Source organism: Bidens hawaiensis, unplaced genomic scaffold (assembly GCF_021521415.1).
Source record: "Bidens hawaiensis isolate Kalapana, Puna unplaced genomic scaffold, B.hawaiensis_p1.1 tig00015926_1, whole genome shotgun sequence".
Classification (NCBI taxonomy): Eukaryota; Viridiplantae; Streptophyta; class Magnoliopsida; order Asterales; family Asteraceae; genus Bidens; species Bidens hawaiensis.
Window position 1 is genome coordinate 245,196 of NW_027492432.1, and position 27,247 is coordinate 272,442.

The 27,247-nt window shown below is 35.4% G+C and overlaps 1 protein-coding gene across 1 annotated transcript; it reads left to right on the plus strand.

The window, feature by feature from the left end:
- Positions 1 to 11,837: 11,837 nt before the first annotated feature.
- LOC143550150 (uncharacterized) lies at positions 11,838 to 15,447 on the plus strand. The gene is made up of 6 exons (XM_077040855.1): positions 11,838 to 11,979; positions 13,200 to 13,235; positions 13,352 to 13,553; positions 14,162 to 14,240; positions 15,016 to 15,133; positions 15,300 to 15,447. The coding sequence occupies exons 1-6, from the start codon at positions 11,897 to 11,899 to the stop codon at positions 15,322 to 15,324; spliced, it is 543 nt and encodes a 180-aa protein (XP_076896970.1). The 5' UTR covers positions 11,838 to 11,896; the 3' UTR covers positions 15,325 to 15,447.
- The last annotated feature ends 11,800 nt before the right edge of the window (positions 15,448 to 27,247 follow it).

Genomic DNA, 27,247 nt, shown 5'->3' on the forward strand with positions numbered 1-27,247 from the left:
TTGATCCCACTGTCAAGAAAATGTAAAATTCAATAAGTAGCCTACACCAAAAAAAAAGAACAATATAAAAAATGAACATTAATGATCACACACACCTCTGTCCCAACAGGAAAGATCTGCTTCCATAAATCCTCCTGCAAAAACAAGTAAAAAAATAAAACCATTGAAAGAAAAGAAGGTATAATCTTAGTCATGACTAGTGAGAAAGTAAAAACAAGCATCATGTTCAAGTGTTTCACAAAGATAACTAAATTCAACAATAAAAACAGATTATGACCAGTTAAGCATTAATGCAAAACTATTGTGATACATATTTTGATAAGAGAAAATTACAAAATTCATTATAAATCAAGCACAACCTCTAAAACTATAGCATTATAGAAGCATCTGCATATAAATCCGTAACAGGGCCCATATAAGTTTTAACCTCAAGATTCTGAAGATTGAGTTTAACATGCACATCAATTTGCAAAAGAATATACATGTCTAACTAATGATTCAACCTTGATGCATGCTAACAATTAACCCAAGTTACACAAGAATTGCTAACCATGTCCCCTGTATCTCATTATTAGTATTTATCTAATCTCCTACCTGCAATGGTGTAGCAGAATAGAAAAGTACCAATAAGTTAATTCTCTGTTTGTGTTTTCAAATTAACTGTATTAGCTTTTACGTCCATATGCTACTTTTAACCCTAGCTTATTAGATAATCAACTAACCACCAGCTCAGTATCAATCCATCCAACAATTGTTCAACATTTGTTTTCCTCAAATTAACTATACTTACTTGTAACTCCATGTGCTATTTTAACCCTAGATTATTATACAACTAATTAACCACAGATTCAGCTCAGCATCAATCAACCAAACAATTGTTCAACATATGTGTTGTTCAAATTAACTATTTACCTTTCAATTTCATATGCTACTTTCAACCCTAACTTATTATACGTTCAATTAACCACGAATTCAGCTTAATATCAATTAATCAAACAATTGTTGAACATATGAAATAACTGTTTTAGCTTTCAATTCCAAATGCTACTTTTAACCCTAACTTATCATACAATCAATTAACCACAGATTCAGCTGCGTATCAATTAATCAAAATATGTGTTGCTCAAATTAACCTCCATATGCTACATTCAACCCTAGCTCAATTAACCACAAATTCAATCAATCGAAAACTGAAACAAACAGCAACGTTTTCAGCAAACAATGAAGACGTATCCTTACCAATTCACGCTAGTCATCGAAGAACTCAGGCTCCGCTTCAGCTTTGGAAGCCCGAGCACGTTTCGTTTTAGGCGCAGGATTCTCAACCTCCTTATTCTCTTCCGGTTGAGTAACGGCCGCGGTGGAGGTGGAGGTGGAGGCTTCATCCTTGCGGCTTGCGGCGGCCTTACGCTTGCAGAAGAAAGATGAACACATGGGAGAAATGAAAGGAAAAGGAGGAAAATGGGAGAAATGAACGTCGAGAAATCCAATTCTCCGCTTTTGTTAGAGAAACAAAATCAGAGAAATGGAAATGGTTTATTTCCATTTCTCACCTCTTTCTTTCATAAACAAACAAGAGAATTCTTTCCAATTCCATTTCTCACCCCTCAATTCCCTCTACCAAACACCCCCTTAGTATGTTTTCAAAGTCAACGGTCAAACTTAGTGTTCAATGTTCAAACTATTTAAACTTCTAGGACTAACTATGATATATCAAATCTAACATTATGTTCCCGACTCCTAAGCAGTTAATATGAAAAAATATCGATATGAGATATCGGTTATCGCAGTGATATATCGGTGGGATATCGGTAATTTTAAAATTATATAAAATTCATATGTATAGCAATTTAACACTAATAATTCAGTATAGTCTCATACCATAATCAAATTAACTTTTTTGCAAATTGCAAAACACTAACAATCGTAGCAAGTAAGAATTGATTAAGACTTAAAAAACTAACATTAAACACTAAAAGTTGATAATTAAGACCTAAAACACTAATAACGGGAATATCGGTGATATATCGGTCAAAAATTAGTCCAATATCGATCAAATATCGGTCAATATCATTGATATTATCGGTACTAATATTTTGAACCGATATTTTGACTTCTATATCGCCAAGGGACCGATAACCGATATATCACTGATATATCGGTGATATCGACTGCATAGCGACCGAATCTCGAGTTTCATTTAAAGGAGGAAAAGGAAGAAAAATAAGGGATGAAAAAAATATGTTGTGTTTCCGAGTTATATCTAAGAAAGAATAGAAAAGGAAAAAAATAAAAAGAATGTTTTCGAGTTTCATTAAAAGAAATAAAGGGAAGGGTGATGAGAGAATATTATTAGTAAAATAAGAGAATTTGTATTTTTCCAAAATGGAAAGATTTGAAAAGAAAACAAATTGAAAAGAAAGAAGATGTTCCAAAAGAAAAGATAAGTAAAAATTTTCTTTTTTCTTGCATTTGTTTTCATAATAAACTCGTGAACAGAACGTAACGTTGGAGATCTTTGGAATTATTGGATTAACTTGTGAAGCCTAAAGTTGGAACAAAAAGAAAGGTAGAGAAAACAAAAGAGGTGGCGAAGAAGGACGTTGACCGTATACATGCATTTATGTTGTAACTAGGGTATAGCCCCGCATGACATGCGGGTGGAATAACTTGTCACTAAATAAATTGAAATAGAAAAACCCTTTTTGGCCGTCATTTTATACTTAACAAATTTTATACTATTCTAAAACAACCTGTTTTGAAATATTTTCAAAATAATTACAAAATATAAAAAAATTGGAATTAGTCAACTTTAAAAAATTATGAAATTTTGTTTGATTTTTGATCAATCTTGTAACAAACTTTTAAATAATCACTGACATTAATATTTTGTTAAAATTCGAAAACTTGAAAACAATTTACAATAAATGAATTTTCAAATAACTTTAGAAAGATTAAAAATTTTTATGTTGACTTTGAAAATAATTAAACGTGAAAAAATATGATGGAAAATCAATGAAAACAAAATATAAACGTTTTGTCACTAAATTATCAAATACTTTTAATATTCTTTGAAAACATTATGAAGACTTAGACTATCAAATTGTTTGGATGTTATAATTAGAATATTTATATTATGTTTAAAAAACTTTTTAGTTAAAATGGATAAAAATATAATACGTGTTTATTATATATTATTGAGAAATTTAGTGAAATTAATATTTTGTGAATACAAAATAAAAAATATATATATATTGAACATACATAACCAAATTTAAAACGGTGAATATAAAAAGAAACTTATATTTCGGGTGTGGAATCTCATAATCAATTGAATCTACTAAAAATAATAACTATAACAAATTAATATGTGATTAATTTAATTTTTGAAATAGAAAGTGATATTAATATTTTATGAAAAGTTGTCATTTTTAATATTAATGTTCCTTTAATCACCCATTTAAAAAGTTCAACTTAAAGTTAAAATCAACTTTAATGTTTAACCAGACAATTTAAAAATGTTTGACCAACTTAAACGTTTGACAAGCAATTAAATAAAAAAATCAACTTAAATTTAAATTTGGAAATTTAAACTTTTTTAATCAAATAGTTTTAGAAATAATAAATTGGAATGATGGTAAGTTTAGACGTTATGGAATATTGACCAACCATTTAAAAATTTCAACTTTAACTTAAATTTGGAATTTGAAATTCGAAATTGTAATCGTTTTAGAAATAAAAAAAGTGAAAGAAAAAAACAAATATATCAATCAATCATACCCAGTGAAGTCCCACCGACAGCAAAGCTATAAGTAACAAATATAATTAATGCAATTATGGCGTCAATCAATTAATGTTCCTAATTAATAATAAACTCAATTAATGCAAAATCAATTGTTCTGTTTAATTAAATTAATATTTAACCATAAATAAATGGTATAATTAACAAATATAATTTTAGCTTTTCCTTTTTTCTTCCAGAATTCGTAATTATGGCGTCAATAAATTGGATTTTTGGAAACCGTAATTGCAGGGCCAATTAATTGAATTTATACAAAAATAAAATTTTCTTTAATACATCGGTTCTGATTAAAATATATTAAATGGACAAAACCAACAACTATATATGATTGATTATATAAAAATCAAATAAATTACATGAATTGTGAAAAATACATAAATACATGAATAATAACAAAAATATACATCAATATTAAACAAAAAAATAAGATATCTTATCAACAAATCTTCAACCCATGAAATTAGCTATATCAACTTGAGAACATAACCTGAAATGAGAAAATTAAATATTAACATTCGTTTTACAAATAATAAATTTTAATCGTGGTAATGTCACATGTTATGAAAAATTTACCCAATAATTCATAAAATTCAACTTTAATTTAAATTTGGAAATTTATAAATTTTAAATTGCATCGTTTTAGAAATAATAAATTTTAGTGATGGTAATTTTAGAAATTATGAATGTTTGTTTAATCACCCATTTAAAAAGTTCAACTTAAAGTTAAAATCAACTTTAATGTTTAACCAGACAATTTAAAAATGTTTGACCAACTTAAACGTTTGACCAGCAATTAAATAAAAAAATCAACTTAAATTTAAATTTGGAAATTTAAACTTTTTTAATCAAATAGTTTTAGAAAATAATAAATTGGAATGATGGTAAGTTTAGACGTTATGGAATATTGACCAACCATTTAAAAATTTCAACTTTAACTTAAATTCGGAATTTGAAATTCGAAATTGTAATCGTTTTAGAAATAAAAAAAGTGAAAGAAAAAAACAAATATATCAATCAATCATACCCAGTGAAGTCCCACCGACAGCAAAGCTATAAGTAACAAATATAATTAATGCAATTATGGCGTCAATCAATTAATGTTCCTAATTAATAATAAACTCAATTAATGCAAAATCAATTGTTCTGTTTAATTAAATTAATATTTAACCATAAATAAATGGTATAATTAACAAATATAATTTTAGCTTTTCCTTTTTTCTTCCAGAATTCGTAATTATGGCGTCAATAAATTGGATTTTTGGAAACCGTAATTACAGGGCCAATTAATTGAATTTATACAAAAATAAAATTTTCTTTAATACATCGGTTCTGATTAAAATATATTAAATGGACAAAACCAACAACTATATATGATTGATTATATAAAAATCAAATAAATTACATGAATTGTGAAAAATACATAAATACATGAATAATAACAAAAATATACATCAATATTAAACAAAAAAATAAGATATCTTATCAACAAATCTTCAACCCATGAAATTAGCTATATCAACTTGAGAACATAACCTGAAATGAGAAAATTAAATATTAACATTCGTTTTACAAATAATAAATTTTAATCGTGGTAATGTCACATGTTATGAAAAATTTACCCAATAATTCATAAAATTCAACTTTAATTTAAATTTGGAAATTTATAAATTTTAAATTGCATCGTTTTAGAAATAATAAATTTTAGTGATGGTAATTTTAGAAATTATGAATGTTTGTTTAATCACCCATTTAAAAAGTTCAACTTAAAGTTAAAATCAACTTTAATGTTTAACCAGACAATTTAAAAATGTTTGACCAACTTAAACGTTTGACCAGCAATTAAATAAAAAAATCAACTTAAATTTAAATTTGGAAATTTAAACTTTTTTAATCAAATAGTTTTAGAAAATAATAAATTGGAATGATGGTAAGTTTAGACGTTATGGAATATTGACCAACCATTTAAAAATTTCAACTTTAACTTAAATTTGGAATTTGAAATTCGAAATTGTAATCGTTTTAGAAATAAAAAAAGTGAAAGAAAAAAACAAATATATCAATCAATCATACCCAGTGAAGTCCCACCGACAGCAAAGCTATAAGTAACAAATATAATTAATGCAATTATGGCGTCAATCAATTAATGTTCCTAATTAATAATAAACTCAATTAATGCAAAATCAATTGTTCTGTTTAATTAAATTAATATTTAACCATAAATAAATGGTATAATTAACAAATATAATTTTAGCTTTTCCTTTTTTCTTCCAGAATTCGTAATTATGGCGTCAATAAATTGGATTTTTGGAAACCGTAATTACAGGGCCAATTAATTGAATTTATACAAAAATAAAATTTTCTTTAATACATCGGTTCTGATTAAAATATATTAAATGGACAAAACCAACAACTATATATGATTGATTATATAAAAATCAAATAAATTACATGAATTGTGAAAAATACATAAATACATGAATAATAACAAAAATATACATCAATATTAAACAAAAAAATAAGATATCTTATCAACAAATCTTCAACCCATGAAATTAGCTATATCAACTTGAGAACATAACCTGAAATGAGAAAATTAAATATTAACATTCGTTTTACAAATAATAAATTTTAATCGTGGTAATGTCACATGTTATGAAAAATTTACCCAATAATTCATAAAATTCAACTTTAATTTAAATTTGGAAATTTATAAATTTTAAATTGCATCGTTTTAGAAATAATAAATTTTAGTGATGGTAATTTTAGAAATTATGAATGTTTGTTTAATCACCCATTTAAAAAGTTCAACTTAAAGTTAAAATCAACTTTAATGTTTAACCAGACAATTTAAAAATGTTTGACCAACTTAAACGTTTGACCAGCAATTAAATAAAAAAATCAACTTAAATTTAAATTTGGAAATTTAAACTTTTTTAATCAAATAGTTTTAGAAAATAATAAATTGGAATGATGGTAAGTTTAGACGTTATGGAATATTGACCAACCATTTAAAAATTTCAACTTTAACTTAAATTTGGAATTTGAAATTCGAAATTGTAATCGTTTTAGAAATAAAAAAAGTGAAAGAAAAAAACAAATATATCAATCAATCATACCCAGTGAAGTCCCACCGACAGCAAAGCTATAAGTAACAAATATAATTAATGCAATTATGGCGTCAATCAATTAATGTTCCTAATTAATAATAAACTCAATTAATGCAAAATCAATTGTTCTGTTTAATTAAATTAATATTTAACCATAAATAAATGGTATAATTAACAAATATAATTTTAGCTTTTCCTTTTTTCTTCCAGAATTCGTAATTATGGCGTCAATAAATTGGATTTTTGGAAACCGTAATTACAGGGCCAATTAATTGAATTTATACAAAAATAAAATTTTCTTTAATACATCGGTTCTGATTAAAATATATTAAATGGACAAAACCAACAACTATATATGATTGATTATATAAAAATCAAATAAATTACATGAATTGTGAAAAATACATAAATACATGAATAATAACAAAAATATACATCAATATTAAACAAAAAAATAAGATATCTTATCAACAAATCTTCAACCCATGAAATTAGCTATATCAACTTGAGAACATAACCTGAAATGAGAAAATTAAATATTAACATTCGTTTTACAAATAATAAATTTTAATCGTGGTAATGTCACATGTTATGAAAAATTTACCCAATAATTCATAAAATTCAACTTTAATTTAAATTTGGAAATTTATAAATTTTAAATTGCATCGTTTTAGAAATAATAAATTTTAGTGATGGTAATTTTAGAAATTATGAATGTTTGTTTAATCACCCATTTAAAAAGTTCAACTTAAAGTTAAAATCAACTTTAATGTTTAACCAGACAATTTAAAAATGTTTGACCAACTTAAACGTTTGACCAGCAATTAAATAAAAAAATCAACTTAAATTTAAATTTGGAAATTTAAACTTTTTCAATCAAATAGTTTTAGAAAATAATAAATTGGAATGATGGTAAGTTTAGACGTTATGGAATATTGACCAACCATTTAAAAATTTCAACTTTAACTTAAATTTGGAATTTGAAATTCGAAATTGTAATCGTTTTAGAAATAAAAAAAGTGAAAGAAAAAAACAAATATATCAATCAATCATACCCAGTGAAGTCCCACCGACAGCAAAGCTATAAGTAACAAATATAATTAATGCAATTATGGCGTCAATCAATTAATGTTCCTAATTAATAATAAACTCAATTAATGCAAAATCAATTGTTCTGTTTAATTAAATTAATATTTAACCATAAATAAATGGTATAATTAACAAATATAATTTTAGCTTTTCCTTTTTTCTTCCAGAATTCGTAATTATGGCGTCAATAAATTGGATTTTTGGAAACCGTAATTACAGGGCCAATTAATTGAATTTATACAAAAATAAAATTTTCTTTAATACATCGGTTCTGATTAAAATATATTAAATGGACAAAACCAACAACTATATATGATTGATTATATAAAAATCAAATAAATTACATGAATTGTGAAAAATACATAAATACATGAATAATAACAAAAATATACATCAATATTAAACAAAAAAATAAGATATCTTATCAACAAATCTTCAACCCATGAAATTAGCTATATCAACTTGAGAACATAACCTGAAATGAGAAAATTAAATATTAACATTCGTTTTACAAATAATAAATTTTAATCGTGGTAATGTCACATGTTATGAAAAATTTACCCAATAATTCATAAAATTCAACTTTAATTTAAATTTGGAAATTTATAAATTTTAAATTGCATCGTTTTAGAAATAATAAATTTTAGTGATGGTAATTTTAGAAATTATGAATGTTTGTTTAATCACCCATTTAAAAAGTTCAACTTAAAGTTAAAATCAACTTTAATGTTTAACCAGACAATTTAAAAATGTTTGACCAATTTAAACGTTTGACCAGTAATTAAATAAAAAAATCAACTTAAATTTAAATTTGGGAATTTAAACTTTTTTAATCAAATAGTTTTAGAAAATAATAAATTGGAATGATGGTAAGTTTAGACGTTATGGAATATTGACCAACCATTTAAAAATTTCAACTTTAACTTAAATTCGGAATTTGAAATTCAAAATTGTAATCGTTTTAGAAATAAAAAAAGTGAAAGAAAAAAACAAATATATCAATCAATCATACCCAGTGAAGTCCCACCGACAGCAAAGCTATAAGTAACAAATATAATTAATGCAATTATGGCGTCAATCAATTAATGTTCCTAATTAATAATAAACTCAATTAATGCAAAATCAATTGTTCTGTTTAATTAAATTAATATTTAACCATAAATAAATGGTATAATTAACAAATATAATTTTAGCTTTTCCTTTTTTCTTCCAGAATTCGTAATTATGGCGTCAATAAATTGGATTTTTGGAAACCGTAATTACAGGGCCAATTAATTGAATTTATACAAAAATAAAATTTTCTTTAATACATCGGTTTCGATTAAAATATATTAAATGGACAAAACCAACAACTATATATGATTGATTATATAAAAATCAAATAAATTACATGAATTGTGAAAAATACATAAATACATGAATAATAACAAAAATATACATCAATATTAAACAAAAAAATAAGATATCTTATCAACAAATCTTCAACCCATGAAATTAGCTATATCAACTTGAGAACATAACCTGAAATGAGAAAATTAAATATTAACATTCGTTTTACAAATAATAAATTTTAATCGTGGTAATGTCACATGTTATGAAAAATTTACCCAATAATTCATAAAATTCAACTTTAATTTAAATTTGGAAATTTATAAATTTTAAATTGCATCGTTTTAGAAATAATAAATTTTAGTGATGGTAATTTTAGAAATTATGAATGTTTGTTTAATCACCCATTTAAAAAGTTCAACTTAAAGTTAAAATCAACTTTAATGTTTAACCAGACAATTTAAAAATGTTTGACCAACTTAAACGTTTGACCAGCAATTAAATAAAAAAATCAACTTAAATTTAAATTTGGAAATTTAAACTTTTTTAATCAAATAGTTTTAGAAAATAATAAATTGTAATTATGGTAAGTTTAGACGTTATGGAATATTGACCAACCATTTACAAATTTCAACTTTAACTTAAATTTGGAATTTAAAATTCGAAATTGTAATCGTTTTAGAAATAAAAAAAATGAAAAAAAAAACAAATATAATTAATGCAATTATGACGTCAATCAATTAATGTTCCTAATTAATAATAAACTCAATTAATGAAAAATCAATTGTTCTGTTTAATTAAATAAAATTTTAACCATAAATAAATGGTAGAATTAACAAATATAATTTTAGCTTTCCTTTTTCTTCCAGAATTCGTAATTATGGCGTAAATCAATTACATTTTTGGAAACCGTAATTACATGGCCAATTAATTGAATTTATAGAAACGTCGTAACCTTCCAAATTCTTACTCCAAATTGGTGTTCACGGTTTCAACTGAATCAGATCATGGTTCGAAACGTGCCGGAAAAACGTAAAAACATATAAATATTAGCTTCATCGCCATTTTTGATTTAGAACCTAAACTGATTTTAAAAAAATCAGTTAACAATGAAAACAAAGATAAAAAGGTTAGATCTACAATAACCAGAAGAAAATGTGATGTTGCCGGAAAAAGATATAACATAGCCGGAAAATCATATAACATTGTTGGGCATTAAAGTATAATATATAACCTTACCGGAAAATGATTAATCTCGATATACATTACCGGAATATAGAAGATGGTGGATTGTGGAGTTAGAGAGAGAGAGAGAGAGAGAGAGAGATTAAATACAAACAAAAACGGAAAACAAAAACCTTACCGGAAAACCGTAATAACTTCAAAATATCAATTCAATCTTGGATTTTGATATACAACCTAAAGAGATTATTACAAAATCATATAACAATTAAAATAAATATAAATTATATTGGAAAACCTTACCGGAAAAGATATTACTTTGCCGGAAAATCAAATAACATTGTTGGCCATTACCAAAAAACGATTAATCTCGATGGTGGAAATTATCGGAGAGAGAGAGAGAGAGAGAGGGAGGGAGGGAGAGAGAGAGAGAGAAATTAAAATGATTATAATGATGGTGGAAAATTATAAGGTTTAAATAGTATGTGAGAAGACACATGACATCATATTAGAGAGTCTTAGAATGGAAATGAGATGACATGGAGACCTAGGTGAACGCCCTAGTAGAATAACATATGGTAAAACTGTATTGATTTAATATATTAGTAAGATTGGACCATTTTGTTTAAAAGAATTTATATGTGTGTTCTTTAATTAACTAGAGTTTTTCAAAACACATTCCATCCGTTATCTTTATATCTACATGATAAAATTTAATAAAAATCCACACACTCCCCACAATTAAAAAAAAAACTATTATTCATCCTATATCCTCTCTTTCTCAACACACACGCATAAAAACAGTAAAGAAAAAGATTTAGAGATATGTTTAGTGAATGGGAAGTAAGGTTTTCTTTTAACGAAAATAAATTTTAAAAAGTAAGATTTTAAGCTATTTTAAAAGAAGAAATAATGGAAAGAATGTAAATGCTCTAATTCACACACTTTATAAACCGACTTTCAATTCTATTTTTCTTTTTAATAATGTTTGGAACCACCCTCAATATCAAAGTGTGTCTTTTAAGACAAGATTCAATAGTTCACATTAATTTTAACATTACAAACTTGACACGCCCCGTTACACACCCAAATTATTATTTTATATTTTGTTAATTAATAACCTATTATCATAATATCTTTACGTGTAAAATTCATGATTTGTGTGCTGCACCTGACCCGACCCGACCCGACCCGACCGACCCGGATAAGAATCCAAACAACGACGTCGTTAAGCATCCAGAAACCGAATATATAACCCCAGGCATTGCTTTCCATTTGGTCAACTAGTTTCAACTTCCAAGTACCATTCATCATAATCATGGTATTTAGTTTATTCCTATGTTTTGTGTTAATCATCTCTGGTGGGCCCGTCCATGCCCGTCAACTGATGTCTCAAACACGACCAGATCCTAATAAAGCCGCACCATTTGCTCGATGGTTAGTTTCCCAGAGTTCATGGGGTGTTTTAAGGTAATTAATTTTTAATATATTCTTTACTTTAATAATTTGTATAATTGTAGCTCATATTGTGTTTTTGATTATTATTATTATTATTATTATTATTATTATTATCTGGGATTTTGTAGCTTTTGAAGATGAATTTCTGATTTTGTTTGGGGTGTAAAGGAGCCGAGCCCGATTTTTTTTGACTTATGATTCGTTTTTTAAGCTCGGGCTAGGCTCGTTTATAAAATTATTATTTTTAATTAATTTATATATGTTTTTTTTAATTATTTCATATATATTGAGAAAAATCTTAAACGAGCTAACTAGCTAAGCTCGGTTCGAGCTTGTGATGTGCATTGTGAAACTAATACACAGAAGTCCGAAAAGGGTCAAATTTTAAATACATAAGGCTCGATGAGCCTAAATGGGCTTCTTATACAAGGTTGTAGCTCGGGCTTGATAAATTAACGAGCTTTATAACGGGAGGTGAATTGGCGATTGATTAATCGAAAACGAATTTCACTCCGAGTTTTTTATCAATCCGATCTCGAGCAACTAGCTGCTCGGCTCGTTTGCACCCCTAGTGTATTATTGCTATATTTCTTCTCTCTCTACTGATTTTACTGATATGAAGCTAACTTTAGAAAAAATATATCTCTTTACTGATTTTGTTTTTTAAGCTCGGGCTAGGCTCGTTTATAAGTTATTAATTAATTTATATACATTTTTTTAATTATTTTTATTTATTTTGAGAGAAACCTTAAACGAGCCTAAGCTCGGCTCAAGCTCGTGTAAACGAGCCATAGCTCGACTTGAGCTCGGATGTGCGATGTGAAACTAATACACAGAACTCCAAAAGAGATAAAACTGAAAAACACACAAGGCTCAACGAGCTTAAACGAGCTTTCTATACAAGGCCGAGCTCGGGCTCAGTAACTAAACTAGCTTTATCTAAGGCTCAGGCTCGATAACTAAACGAGTTATATTTAGGGCTCTTGCTCGGCTCGTGCTCCAAAAAAGCTCGGTTCATTTCGAGTAGCTTGCGAGCTGCATGGCTTGTTCACACCCCTAAATTGTTATTGCTTAGTTTTTATTAAATTGTAGGTTTATGAATTATGATGATGATTAAATTAAAATCTTGTTAATTCTTAAAATAAATCAATGATTCTGTATATATTGTTACTTAAATTCGAATATAAAACCTGAATTTTTTAATAATTTTATTTCATCACACAATTTTGCAGTACACTTGCAGATGACTTGGGTGGAGCTCCTTTCGGGTACGTTTTTTTAATCTTTTTAATTAATATAAAATCATTACTAATATTTCGAATTTTGGTATGAAATAAAACTGGTCACATGAATACATGATTAATGTGATATTATTATGGTGCAGGAATGTGGTTTCATTCAGTGATGGTCTACCTGACAAAGGCACCGGGGTTCCGTATTTTTACTTAACAACTTTGGATCCAACTGCACGTTATGCGTTGAAAGATCATAGATCTTCGTTGACGATAAGTGAATATCCGGTTGGAACTTGTGGCAAGGCGGACCCTGAAAACCCGACCTGTTCTAAAATCACACTCACTGGAAAGGTATGGAGTTAATTTTTTTTATATTATTATTATCATGGTTGCGAAAGTCGCTAGGCGCTCCCAGGGTGGTCGACTGGGGAGTTTCGAGTACTCTATCTAGGCGGAGAGTACTCGGGGAGTACTCGGACGTGGTAAATTATAAAGAAACTAATTTTTGAGAACTTATATATATGTCAAGTATCATAAATCTACTAATATTTATAACAAAATGCGAGAATATCAATATAAATAAAAAAGATACATCTTTAAATACTAAAGTATCTAAAATATGAAAAAAAAAAATTAATTAAAAAAATGATGGTCGTTCTTTAATGTTATAGAAATATGAATTATGTTTTAACTTTTTTAAAGTCAAAATCGACTCGAGTTGACCGGCTAGATCCAATTGTGGCGGAGGTTGACCACTTTTGATCGATTCCGAGTAACTAGGCGGAGTTAAAGAAAGTCGTCTGGGCACCATACCTTGTAGCGATTACTTGGCGAGTACCCGGCGCCTAGTCGGGATTTTACAGCCATTATTATTATTATTATTATTATTATTATTATTATTATTATTATTATTATAGTTTTAGTGAAATTGGTAAGTGAGTTTGTTTGTTTTGTTTCAGTTAAGTGTGATAGATGCAGATAGTAAGGAGGTTGTAACAGCTAAAAGTTATTTGTTTGCTAAACATGCTGAGATGAAAGGTAATATACTGTGATACACGCGTTATATGTGATATACTAGAGTTGTTATGAAGTCGTTGAAACCGCCCAAACTGAGTTATATTGACTGGTTCGATCAGGTTATGAGCGAACAGGTTCGGTTCGGAAAACCAAGTTCCACGGTTTGGTTAATGGTTTAGAAAACTGGGTTCGGAAAACCAGTTCGGTATGGTTTGGAACAGGCGCGGGGCGCCAAAACCGAACCAGCCAAAGTAAAAAAGAATAATAAAAAAGTATTTTTTAATCTGTATAGTTTTAGTAAAAATATAATATTTTTTTTCACGTATAGGAATCAAAAAATTATAAGACGTATATTTTTAATATTAATATGCATATAACTGTATATTATTAGGTTTACAGATTTCGTGCTATTACATTTTTTTACACATTGTAATGTACATTTGTACGATTTCATGCTAAAAAAAGCCCAAACCAGCAAACCGCGAAAACTGAACCATTTTGGTTGTTCCAACCGACCCAGACAATCCGGTCGGTTTATTTTGTTTTTCCAAAAATCGTACTTTCCGGTTCAGCACAAAAATTCTGTCAAAATCAGCTGAACTGAACCATGAACACCCTATGGTCGACCTAAAAAGTATCAGTTTGGTTCGGGTAAAATGAGTTTTGACCAAATTAGGCTGAGGTTGAAACGAGTTGTTTTAGAAAAAAAAAAGCTACCATTTGTTTTTTTGTTTTTTTTTCTGTTGCATGTTTAATATTATTGACGCTGTTTAATTCTTGTTATGTTTGTTAATAGACTGGCCAACAGATCATAATTTCCAAGTCTTCAAACTGGATATCGAAGAAATATTCTTGATCAATTACTTTGGCGGTCCTAAACCTCTTACGGTTGATCAATACCTCCATTCTGGAAAGTAAGTCGGATTCGAGAGCATTAATCGTAATGAGTTTATATAAACTTTTACCGCAATGTCACCTGATCATTGTAAAATATGAATATAAGATATATAAAGTTTAATAAAAATAAAAACTTGTTGGTCTTGAAGCACATTTACAAACACATATTTTTGCCATCTACAGGGATGAACTAACAGCGATTTTGTGAAAAACGAGCACGATCCCAAACGCGTTTTGAATATTCGATTCGAGAATTTGTGTAATATGATTACTTGAACATTGAATATTTGTATGTTAATAGCCAAGGCTCATTGTTACATGGAAATAATAATCACAGAATAATCAAATGTGTAATGTGTGTTGACTTTTTTCAAATTATATTGTTCTTGGTCAACTGCAATGACCTGAAGAACACTGGTAGTCATGGTGTTTACATTGAAAATTCATTTTTTTTTAAATAATATGTTATAAGACGGAGGACGTTTGCTGTAGTTTCTTTGACCGATTAAGCGATTAGCGAAACCATTTTTTCAATAACGAATATCAAAATGTGGTTACGTTTTTTATTATGATTAGGGGTGTGAACTAGCCGAGCTGCTTGTGAGTTACTTGAATCCGCTTACTAAATACTCAAATCGAGCCGGGCTGGCAATGAACGAAAAAATGGACTTTTTGTGACCAGACCGATTGGTCATAAAATCAAAATATTGGTTACAGGTTTGATTTTGACTAGGGGGTGTAAACGAGCGTAGCTGCTCGTGAGTTATTTGAGATTGGCTCACTAAAAACTCGAGTTGAGCCGGGATGCTTTTCAATGACTGAAATAACTACCTTTTTGTAGCCAAAACTGATTGGTCATAAAATCAAAATATCGATTACCGGTTCGATTTTGATTACGGGTATAAACGAGCTGAACTATGAGGTACTTGTGATCGGCTTGCTAAAATCTCGAATCGAGCCGAGCTTAAACGAGCCCAAGCCCGAGCTTATATTGGGCCTCTTTTTAATTAGTGAGTTCGAGCTTCACATATCAAGCTTGACTAGGCTTGTAAGCTTAACGAGCATGTTATTTATATAATTTTTATTTAATATATTAAATATATAAAAATGATAATTAATATATATATATGTGTGTGTGTGTGTGGAAAAGATCCAATACAATAATACCTTAATGTACATTACGTACGCGAATCCCGTTTTTCACAAATCGATCTATGAAATCACATCACAGCATCTCGGAATCGTCATTACATATCCAATTAATCATTGGTTCACCGAAAAAACAGTTTTGGATGGTTAATCGATCAATTTTTCACCTTTTTTCACGAAAGCCGTTTTTGAGCATTTAGGGGTTGGGTGAGCGTTTTTTTAGCGTTTTAGTATTTTTGCCTTTGAGCGTCTCGCGTACCTCTCTCGTACAGCATCTCTACCCTATATATATATAACTACACTTATTTTGACTAGCCAAAAGGATGCAAATAGATGAAACATTGTCTTAAGAACGGGTTTGATACTCAACTAGTCATTCTGGTTAAACCCGGCCAGGGACTAATTAACTCTTATATAATCTATAATATGTTATATAAAAATTATAATTATAAATACATATAAAAATAATTATAAATCTAGATAAATAAAATAATGAATAATAACAAATGTGTCGAGATAGAACTCGAAAAACTGCCTACGAACTGAGCTCGAGTTTTATGCATAGACGAGCTCAAACTATTTTAAATTAAATGAATGCTGGACAGTGGACATGACATCAAATCAGGTCCAATTATGATTATTACATTTGGTACATGTACATAATATTGTTAAAACTGACAGTTGTTTTTTTCCATAAAAACTGAAAGGCTTTTGAATTCATTTGAGTAATCTCAAGTAACACAACAGACCCCATAAATACTGCTCAATAAAAGCCCATGCTTTTTGTCACAGGTTAAGAGATTTACCAAGGGAACATGAATCTCGAAACGTCATCGTTTACGCTCTTCATGAAACCGTATATATATGATCACCAATGCAGCTTCCAGTTCTCACCATTAAGTTGTTAACTGTCCAAATGGATAATAAAAATTTTTGTCTTCATTTGATATTTTTTGTGTTGGTTATATTTGGAGTGTCTGCGTCGTTGTCTGAGGAAAGACCGAATCGTAGCAATGCACCGGCATTTGCTCGATGGTTGGTTTCCGAGAACTCTTGGGGGGTTTTGAGGTAATATGACTACTTCTTTCTAGTTCAGTTTGTATCAAAATTTAATATTTTGATTGTAGCTGATATTGTTACCAAAATGTTGCAGCACACTTGCGGATGATTTGAGCGGAGGACCTTTTGGATATGTTGTTTTCGGTTCTTTTATATATGACGGTCATGTTTGAAACAATAATACGTTAAGAAACGCGAGAACCACATAACTCATTTATCTAGAGTAAATTATTATTATTATTATTATTATTATTATTATTTATTTTTTTGCATGCATTATGTACAGACACATTATACGGTTCTTGTTGTTCTCATTTCTCAACATACTGTTGGTTCTGATGCAAACGTGCCCCGTACATATATTTTAGTAGTGGGACGTTGAAGAAACACTAATCGACCCCGGGCAGATTACGGATAATCTGGGGGTTAAATAGATGTTTCCCACGAGGGGTTAGATCCGGCAAAGATGGTTCTTCTGATAACCTGCAAAACAGACACCGTGAGCTCGTCACTGAGAAGGGGGGGGGGGGGTACCTCCTTGTGACCACCCTCCGGCGTGAGAATCAGACTAGATTGCTCTTGAATATAAGTGTATATTAAGAGATTGCTAGAGCAGATATCAGGTATAAGATAAAGATACAAGATAAGATGAGATGATCATACCATTTGGGGTATTTATAGCCGAAGGTAGGTTTCCAAGAAGGTATAGCCGGCTGAATAGTATTCCTGTTCTACCAACTGTAGCCTACGCACGTGCCATGCTGGTAGTTGGTGGGTAGGCAGCGGCTGACAGTGACCAGGCCTGCTGTGTACTATTCCTTTTCCACCAACTGCAGGCTATGCACGTGGTATGACAGGAGTTGGTGAGTAGGTAGCGGCTAATAGTGACATACAGTACAAGAGCATGCTGCTCGCCATACGGTTGTCAATGAGCTGTCGTATCTCTGGTCAGATCTTTTGCCCATACCTCGTCAGGTACAGTACAAAAGATCCTCCAGTATCGTACGGACTGGCTCATTTGGGCGGGAGTATTCCCCCTCCCGCCTTTGTGCGGGATTGTTCCCGGCTTTGCTCATTCCTTCAGTTGACTACTGAATTATTTTGTGAGCTAAGTGCCTTGTGCGTGTAGCCTTGCTGCGCGGGTGGCCTTCCCTGATGGCTTGTATCCGCAACTGCGGGAACAGGCGGAGTACTTCACCATTGGGAGGCATTTCCTGCGGGAACAGCTTGCGTACTGCGCGTAAGGACGTCACGTCTCTGAGCATGGTGGGTCCTGCAGATCCAGTTGGTTTCTGCGCAGACGTCTCTCTTCAAGGTGAGTCCTGCGGGTCCAACTGGGCTCTACTGGGACCTACCTCTTCAAGTCCCCCCAGTCCAATGTTCTTCTCATGAATGTTTAATAAGTGAGGTGAACTTTTGGACTTAAGCAAAGGGTTTTGAAAAGGGTTTAGTTTTAAGGTTTTCCATGGGGATTCTTCCCGCGGAAGTCCTAATGTCACTTGCAGAAATTCCCGACTTTCCTGCTTGATCTTTGGGTATGATGCGGGTAGGTCTGTAACCTCCTCGCAAGTCAGGAGCGTTGAGTCCCACTTGTGTAGATTCTCCATGAGGTTTTGGTAGTTTTGAACATAGTGATCAATTATGTTAAAACAATCAATTCCATCTTGGAGCTTCAAACAATATAGTTCTCGACGTTCCCGCTATGCGGGGATGTTATTCCCGTTCCCGCAAGCATGGCCCAGAAGATCCTTCTTGGTTTCAATTCCCTGCGGAGTGCTAGGTATGTGAAGGGTTTTGCCTTGACACTGTACCCGCACTCGTCTTATAGTTACTTTACTTCCAAGGTATTCCTGGCTTCAATTCCCTGCGGGTGCTAAGTATGTGAAGGGTTTTGCCTTGACACTGTACTCGCACCCGTCTTATGGTTACTTGGTTGCCTAGGTATTCTTGGCTTCAATTCCCTGCAGGTGCTAAGTATGTGAAGGGTTTTGCCTTAACACTGTACTCGCACCTGTCTTATAGTTTCTTGGTTGCCAAGGTAAGGGGTATTTTCCCGCTTACTTTTGAATCTTTTTGAAATTTTGAAATTCGAAGTTGGTGAAAGGATAAGAACAGTCCAAACTGTTGAAACGTCGTCCGACGGTTTCTTCTGACTGTGTCAGGACGTGCAGGAAGTTATGGCGACGTGACAGTACATGGTCATTCCAGACGCTTTTTCAGGCGCGTGGGCGCGATTTTTCGGGCGCGTGGCCGCGAAATTAATGGCACGCGTCCTTTCAACAGCTGTTGCCAGCTTGCACTTTGCCACGTGTCATAGTTTCATTGCACCTGCGATTTCTCTCTCTTCCGCATTAAATTCATCGCATTAATTGCGATGAGTATATAAAGGGGGAGAGGGTCTTTTGTAATTCACACTTTCACTCTTCTCTTCTTGTAAACGATTTCCGGCGAATACTTTCTGCCAAGCATTCTCCTGAAATCACTCTTCTTTACCTCCAAACCTTGTCTTCTACTCACAATTTTGAAGCTGCTGCCGAAGAATCTGACGTGCACGTCGAGATCCCGACGTCTACGTCTGATAAAGACGATAAGAGCACTGCTGGCGAATGCCAGTGTGCTCTTCCGGCCGACCTCTATCGGTACGTCGTCCGGAAGTTCATGCTCGAGCCGTTCGAGCCTGAGTTTCCGGAGCCACACCAGACGGTGTACGATGCCCCCAAGGGCAAGATAGGGGTGTACGCTGCATTCTTCGTTTATGGGAATCTCAGGTTCCCATTGACGAAGTTTGTATACCGTGTCTTGGAGAGGCACGGGGTGCATTTGACGGAGGTACACCCGATGGCGATCGCCAAGATCCGCCACTTTGAGTGGGTGTGCCTCATTCTGGGCGTGGAGCCCCATGTTGACCGGTTGATGACCTTCTATTCTTGGAGGTGCATCCAGGGGTGGTACACGTTGGTCAATCGTATCAAGGGGTTGAAGATCTGCGCTACCGAGCGCAGTCTTCGGTCGTGGAAGCGTGAGTTTTTTTATATCTCCGCTCGCGTCGTCCCCCTTGCGATGACGTTTAAGAATGGGAGAGCACTCCCAGCCCTTCACGCCCTCAACTACCAGGAGGCGGAATGGTTCGCCAAGATCTCCCGGATCCAGACTCCGGTGTACCGCTTTGCGGAGTCTGGGATGGCGATGCTTGGGATGAGCCGGGTGTGGAAGGAGGCGTCCCAGATTCCCATCGTCCTCGAATACGGTTTGAACTCTGTCCCTTACGGTATGCTCTGTCTTCTTTGTTAATATAGGTTTTTCTTCTAACTGTTTCTTTTTTATTTAGAGGGGAACGACTTGCAGTCTCTCCTGCAGCCGCGGGAGAGTGATGGTCCCGCTCGGATGGGTACTCGTGCTCTAGATGAGAACGAGTTGCCCATCCTTGAACAGACGGCGGATCGGTTCGTGGAGGTCTACCCGCCAGGCCACGAGATCCTGAGCGCCAGGCGGCCAGGTAAGGAGTTATTCAACCCTCGACCTCTCAATGCTGAAACCTCTGCTGGAATTCCTCTAATCTTGTGTTCTGATGAGGAATCCGCAGATGGTCCTCCGTTGGTGCGGAAAAAGAAGGCTGCCGGCGGGAAGGGGAAGGCGAAGGCGAAGGTTGCCTCCACTGCCGATCCGGTGCATCGGTCTGATTCAGAGACCGAAAGCGAGGAGGTGGCGAGGAACCCTGGTGGTGATAAGACCACTGCTCCGGAGGCTGAGACGACCGTCACCTCCGAGCAGCCCAGGACAACGACGGTGAGTGGCGTGAAGAGGCCGGCTCCATCAGGTTCGTCCCCGCCTGTTCGCACTTTTAGGCTCAAGAAAACCCGTAAGTACAAACTTTACTTTTTAACTTCATATCTTTCCGCCATTATACTTATATCTTCTTTGTGCAGGCGTGGATGCTACCGCATTCCAGGGTGGAGCGGGGAGGAGCACCTCCGAACCCATGACGGTAGGCTTGGTCAACCTACCTGAGGCGATGACCCAGGCGGCTGCGCCTGCTTCAGTTGTTGGTTCAGTTGCTCACCCAGTTGAGCCAACTGTTCCAACTGTGATGACATCTCCGCCGGCCGTCAGTGCCATATTTACTGAATCTTTCACTGAGCCGGCGGTGACTATTTCTGCGGGTACTTCCGCAGCGGCGACCACGGTTGTGAGTTCACCTCCGGTGAGTTCACCTCCGTTGGTTTCTACCGCGGCGGCCTCCATGCCTCCGACGTCGGCAGCTACGGCCGATCCTTCAGGTATGCTTGGGGCTTCTCGCCAACCTCTGCCTCCTTCCCATCTGCCTGACCTCTTGGATGGATTTCCCTTGGGTTCAGGTGATGGGTTTGGCGGCTATCGGCCTGTTGTCGACCCTACAGGTGCGTAGGGTTCTTTTGGCCTTTTTTTTTATCATCTTTTCCTAACTGCTTTTTGTTTTTTGCAGTGTCGGATTCCAATGAAGTGTGTTCCACGATGGAACATCCGCCAAGGAACAACCCGTCGCACGCCTGTGGAGTGCGTGGAGTGGGCTCATCACGCAGCTCCCAGTGGTGCGTTGGGGGAAGCAATGGCTAGCTACCAGGAGGGTAGGCTAACCAACGAGCTTCGGATTCTCCTGGCCCGGATGCAGCCGCGCGTCGAGCTGCTCTGTCGTGAAAACGACAAGTTAAAAGCAGCTCGTATTCAAGAAGTAGCTCAGGCGCGGGCTGTCCGGGAGGAGAACAAGAGGCTTACCGCAGTGGCTGCGGAAAAGGAGAAGGCCTTCAAGGCCCTCGAGGTTGAAGTTCAGGCCCGGCTCGAGGCCCGTTCCAAGGCTGCCCAAGCTGTTAACGAACAGCTTCGGCTGGCTAAGGAAACTGCACGGAACGCAACTGAGAGGGCCACCAAGGCTGAAGCTGTTGCTGAGCCTCTACGCCTCGAGAATGAGGAACTTAAAGCCAAACTAGAGGCGCTCCAACAGGCTCATGATGCCTTGGCGATGGAAGACGCCAAGAAGCTCCAAGAGATCTTGGACCAGAGGGGGGTGCTTGACCACACTGAGCGGAATCTAAAGGGCGTTGAAGAGGCTGCGGCTAAAGAAGTGTTGCTTGCCAACCTCAACAAAAGTGAAGCCGAACGCGCCCGTAACGAAGCTCAAGCTGCCCTCCAGGAAGCTCTGGTTACCAAGGAATGGCTTCTTCGAGAAGCGTTGTCGCAGGTAAGCTTAGCTTCATAATGTCTTCAGGCTTTTCTTTGTAAATAGAAAAGGTTTTGATACTTGTATTTTTTTTCTTGTAGGTTGTGCATCGAGTCTTCACGGACACATCATACGACGATGCCATGAGCGCAGCCCTCAACGCTTCTCACGAGGATGGGGAAAAGGCCGGCTTCCTGCTTGGTCTAGGGTTCGTTGAGAAAGGCATCCCGCCTTCCAACTTCCCTTTATATGATGTTGATACTGAAGCTGTATATGACCAAGCAGTGAATCAGTATGCCGCCTTCCCGCATCCGGTGGTGGAGAAGGTGAACGAAGTTGCTGCTGCTGATGATGGGCTAGCCATTCTAAAGACCTTCCTTGAACCGCCACGGCCAACTGATGGTGCGGGTATAAGTGGGTTTGGAGGGAGTGGTCCTGAAGCTTGAACCTTAAGATCCCTTCCCACTGTTAGGATAGGTTTAGCTTATATAGATTTATATTCTTGTAGGCGGGTAGTTACCCAGCCATTCTTGTAATGAATTATTATGAAATATAAATCTTTGTGCGGGTAAGACCGCTACTTTCACTGGATGACTTGCTTTATAAACGTTATATGACTTGCTCATGCACACTTTAGTTTAAATTAGCAATTTTCCAAGTGTTTAGAATAAGTTAACCTTTGAATGTGGTAGATAATAGGTTGAAGTTTTGCTTCCTCCTTCGTGATTGCGCGGGTAGGACCGTCACTTGCACTTAGTAGGATGGCTAAACTTTACCTATATCTGACCTGCGTGGAGGTTTTCCTCATCTTTTTGTTAGAAATTTTCTAAGTGTTTAGAATAAGTTAACCTTTGAACGTGGTAGATAATAGGTTGAAGTTTTGCTTCCCCCTTCGTGATTGTGCGGGTAAAACCGTCACTTGCACTTGGTAGGATGGCTAAACTTCACCTATATCTGACCTGCGTGGAGGTTTTCCTCATCCTTCTGTTAGAAATTTTCTAAGTATTTTGAATAGGGTAACCGTTCGACGCGTGGTTGTCAATAGGTTAGTTCGGTTTCTTCTATCATGATTTGTGCGGTTAAGACCGGCACTTTCATTTAGTGGGATCACCAAACTTTACCTATGACTGACCTGCGTGAAGGTTTGCCGCTTTTTGTGTTTATGCGGGTTTTGCCGCCTTCCACAAGCAACGATTTCTTTACACTTATTTATGCGGTGAAAACCGGCATCAGTGTTTTGAATAAATTAACCGTTCGATGCGCGGTTGTCAATAGGTTAGTTCGGTTTCCTCCATCATGATTTGTGCGGTTAGGACCGGCACTTTCATTTAGTGGGATGACCCAACTTTACCTATGACTGACCTGCGTGAAGGTTTGCCGTTTTTTGTGTTTATGCGGGTTTTGCCGCCTTCCACAAGCAACGACTTCCCCACTTATGTATGCGGTGAAGACCGACATATCAGTGTGGAAAGTTCATAAGTATAAACGTAAGATCATCAGCATCAATGTTCTAAGGAGAATCATTTCCATTAGAAGTGGCTCTGGGCCTTTTCTTTACAAATTTGGAATTGATCTACATGCAAACTGTGTAATTGAGCTCCCTTCCATGTTGTTGAGATGGGAGTGCCATCGAGCCGATATGCACCTGGTTCGGGATCTCGTTGTTTACGCAGTATGTAGTCTCCAACATTGAAGCTGCAATTTTATTCGTGTTTTCCCCAACTGGGGTTCTACACGCATCAGCCTGCTCAGCGTTCGTTACGCCACGAGGTGCGCAAGCGTCCCATCTCTAACAAATGCTTCGACAATGTCCTTCACGTCTGTGCATTCTTCAGTGTTGTGGCCTTTTGTCCTGTGAAAGTCACAGTATTTGCTCCGATCAGCATTGTGACGATGTCGGATTATTGGAGCCTTTGGCCATGGGAGCTCCTCAGTGGCGAATATCTCGGTTACGCTTTTGGTGAGTGGCGTCCATCTGGAGTTCTGGTTCGACTGTACGTTATCCCTTCCGCCTAACCGATGTTGCAAGCCGGATGAGGTGTCAAAGTTTACCCTTGACTGCCAAATGCCTAGCTTCCGCTTTTTGTTTAGTCGGGCTGTAAGGACGTTGTCTTCTCTTGTTTTCTGGGTGTAGAGGTTTGTGCTCTGGGGGAGATCTCTACCCAGTTGTTTCTCCGTTTCCGCAAAGCGTTTAGCTGCTGTCATGATGGCATCCCATGTGGATGGCATGCCATCTTTACCCGTTAAGGTGCGGATGAGCTGTGGGTCGTTCGCGCCCTGGATAAAAGCAGCGCGAACAAGATCTTCGCTAATATTGCCCAGACTTAGCTTCTTTGAGTTGAAGCGAGTGATGAAGTCTGGCAAAGATTCATCTTCCTCTCGAATGCATTTGAGGATTGTCTATTGCTCTTCGGTATACTTTCTTTGTTGGCTGAAGTGTTGGCTAAACTTCTGTTGGAAGTCTGCCCAATCGTAGATGTGGTTAACCGGTAGACGATCGAACCACGCTCTAGCTGGCCCAACAAGCGTCATTTGGAACATGTAACACCACGTAGGTTCCGTCCAATTACTGACGGTTGCCCCCGCTATGAATCTGTTTAAATGATCGTCTGGATCAGATATACCATCGTAAGTGCCGATGTTGGACATCTGTTTGGCACTTTTCGGGGCGATTGCTTCCGTAGTGTCCCTTGCAAATTTGGACGTTCCCGCATTTGCCGCAGTTGGTCTAAATGCTTTGGAGAAGTCATGTGGGTTTCCACCCGCGTTTTTTGGTTTGAAGGTTTCTCCAAAATGCCTTCTCGGTTGGGAGTCCGTTTCCTTACGCTTCCCTTTCGCCCTATGACGAGGGTTTGCGTCACTATCGGATTCCTCCGAATCATCGTCAAAGTACTCTACGAATTCATCAGCCTGTTGGAGTAAACGTAAGCGTTCATCCAACTCAGCTTGGAATTCTTTTTGACGTGCTTCCGCCCACGCTTTAACTTCATCGAGTGTTTGGCGGGGGAGCCTTGTTCGTTGTCTCTAACTGGGTATCGGTGAATCCCAGTGAGCGATTATTTACTGCACTTGCCCCAGCTTGGGTAACTGGGGTAGTGTTCGTAAAATTTACTGCACTTGCCCCGGCTTGGGTAACCGGGGTAGTGTTCGTAAAAACTGTGTAGTCGCCGGTATTCCCCCCAGTAGCTGGGGTTGTGGTTACCGGAGTTTCTTTAACCATCTTTCCAGAAGTTTTGAGAAAACTGAAAAAGATTAAGTTCTAGCTTTTATGCACGGATGACGCCAATGAAGAAACACTAATCGACCCCGGGCAGATTACGGATAATCTGGGGGTTAAATAGATGTTTCTCACGAGGGGTTAGATCCGGCAAAGATGGTTCTTCTGATAACCTGCAAAACAGACACCGTGAGCTCGTCACTGAGAAGGGGGGGGTACCTCCTTGTGACCACCCTCCGGCGTGAGAATCAGACTAGATTGCTCTTGAATATAAGTGTATATTAAGAGATTACTAGAGCAGATATCAGGTATAAGATATAAGATACAAGATAAGATGAGATGATCATACCATTTGGGGTATTTATAGCCGAAGGTAGGTTTCCAAGAAGGTATAGCCGGCTGAATAGTATTCCTGTTCTACCAACTGTAGCCTACGCACGTGCCATGCTGGTAGTTGGTGGGTAGGCAGCGGCTGACAGTGACCAGGCCTGATGTGTACTATTCCTTTTCCACCAACCGCAGGCTATGCACGTGGTATGACAGGAGTTGGTGAGTAGGCAGCGGCTAATAGTGACATACAGTACAAGAGCATGCTGCTCGCCATACTGTTGTCAATGAGCTGTCGTATCTCTGGTCAAATCTTTTGCCCATACCTCGTCAGGTACAGTATAAAAGATCCTCCAGTATCGTACGGACTGGCTCATTTGGGCGGGAGTATTCCCCCTCCCGCCTTTGTGCGGGATTGTTCCCGACTTTGCTCATTCCTTCAGGTGACTACTGAATTATTTTGAGAGCTAAGTGCCTTGTGCGTGTAGCCTTGCTGCGCGGGTGGCCTTCCCTGATGGCTTGTATCCGCAGCTGCGGGAACATGTGGAGTACTTCACCATTGGGAGGCATTTCCTGCGGGAACAGCTTGCGTACTGCGCGTAAGGACGTCACGTCTCTGAGCATGGTGGGTCCTGCGGATCCAGTTGGTTTCTGCGCAGACGTCTCTCTTCAAGGTGAGTCCTGCGGGTCCAACTGGGCTCTGCTGGGACCTACCTCTTCAGACGTTGATTTCAGAATCAATAATATGTCATGAACTTCGAGAACCGAATAATCAAGGCCGTCTCCGAGAATCGTTAAAATTTTTTGGGCCGAAGGCGTAAAATTTGTTAGGCCTTAAGTTAAAAAGGTTTCTTTGTCGAATTTAAATAGTTAATATTTTTTAAACGGGATTATTTGGCTATATTTTGGGTTGTGCAAAAAAATTTTGTTTATAAAAATAGGCTTAAATGAGTTGAGTAATTGGATTTAAACACTAAAACTACATTTTTTTCATAAAAATATAAAATTTTTTTTTTTTTTGGGTCTAGCGAGTTGTACACCGACCACCCTGCCCTCCTTAAGAGCCGGCCTTGAAAATAATGCATTTGTACACATTGCTTTGAATGTCATACATTAAAAAATTATGTGCATTATTAAGTTCTAGGCTTCCAGCAATTCTCAATATATTATCGGTTTTGAAACAAC

What these genes read in the sequence shown, in the direction of transcription:
- LOC143550150 (XM_077040855.1), top strand. Translation starts at nt 11,897, where the DNA reads ATGTCTCAAACACGACCAGATCCTAATAAAGCCGCACCATTTGCTCGA. An exon ending in TTGGGTGGAGCTCCTTTCGG is followed by an intron (nt 13,236 to 13,351) that starts GTACGTTTTTTT and finishes ATTATGGTGCAG; the next exon opens with GAATGTGGTTTCATTCAGTG. An exon ending in TAAACATGCTGAGATGAAAG is followed by an intron (nt 14,241 to 15,015) that starts GTAATATACTGT and finishes GTTTGTTAATAG; the next exon opens with ACTGGCCAACAGATCATAAT.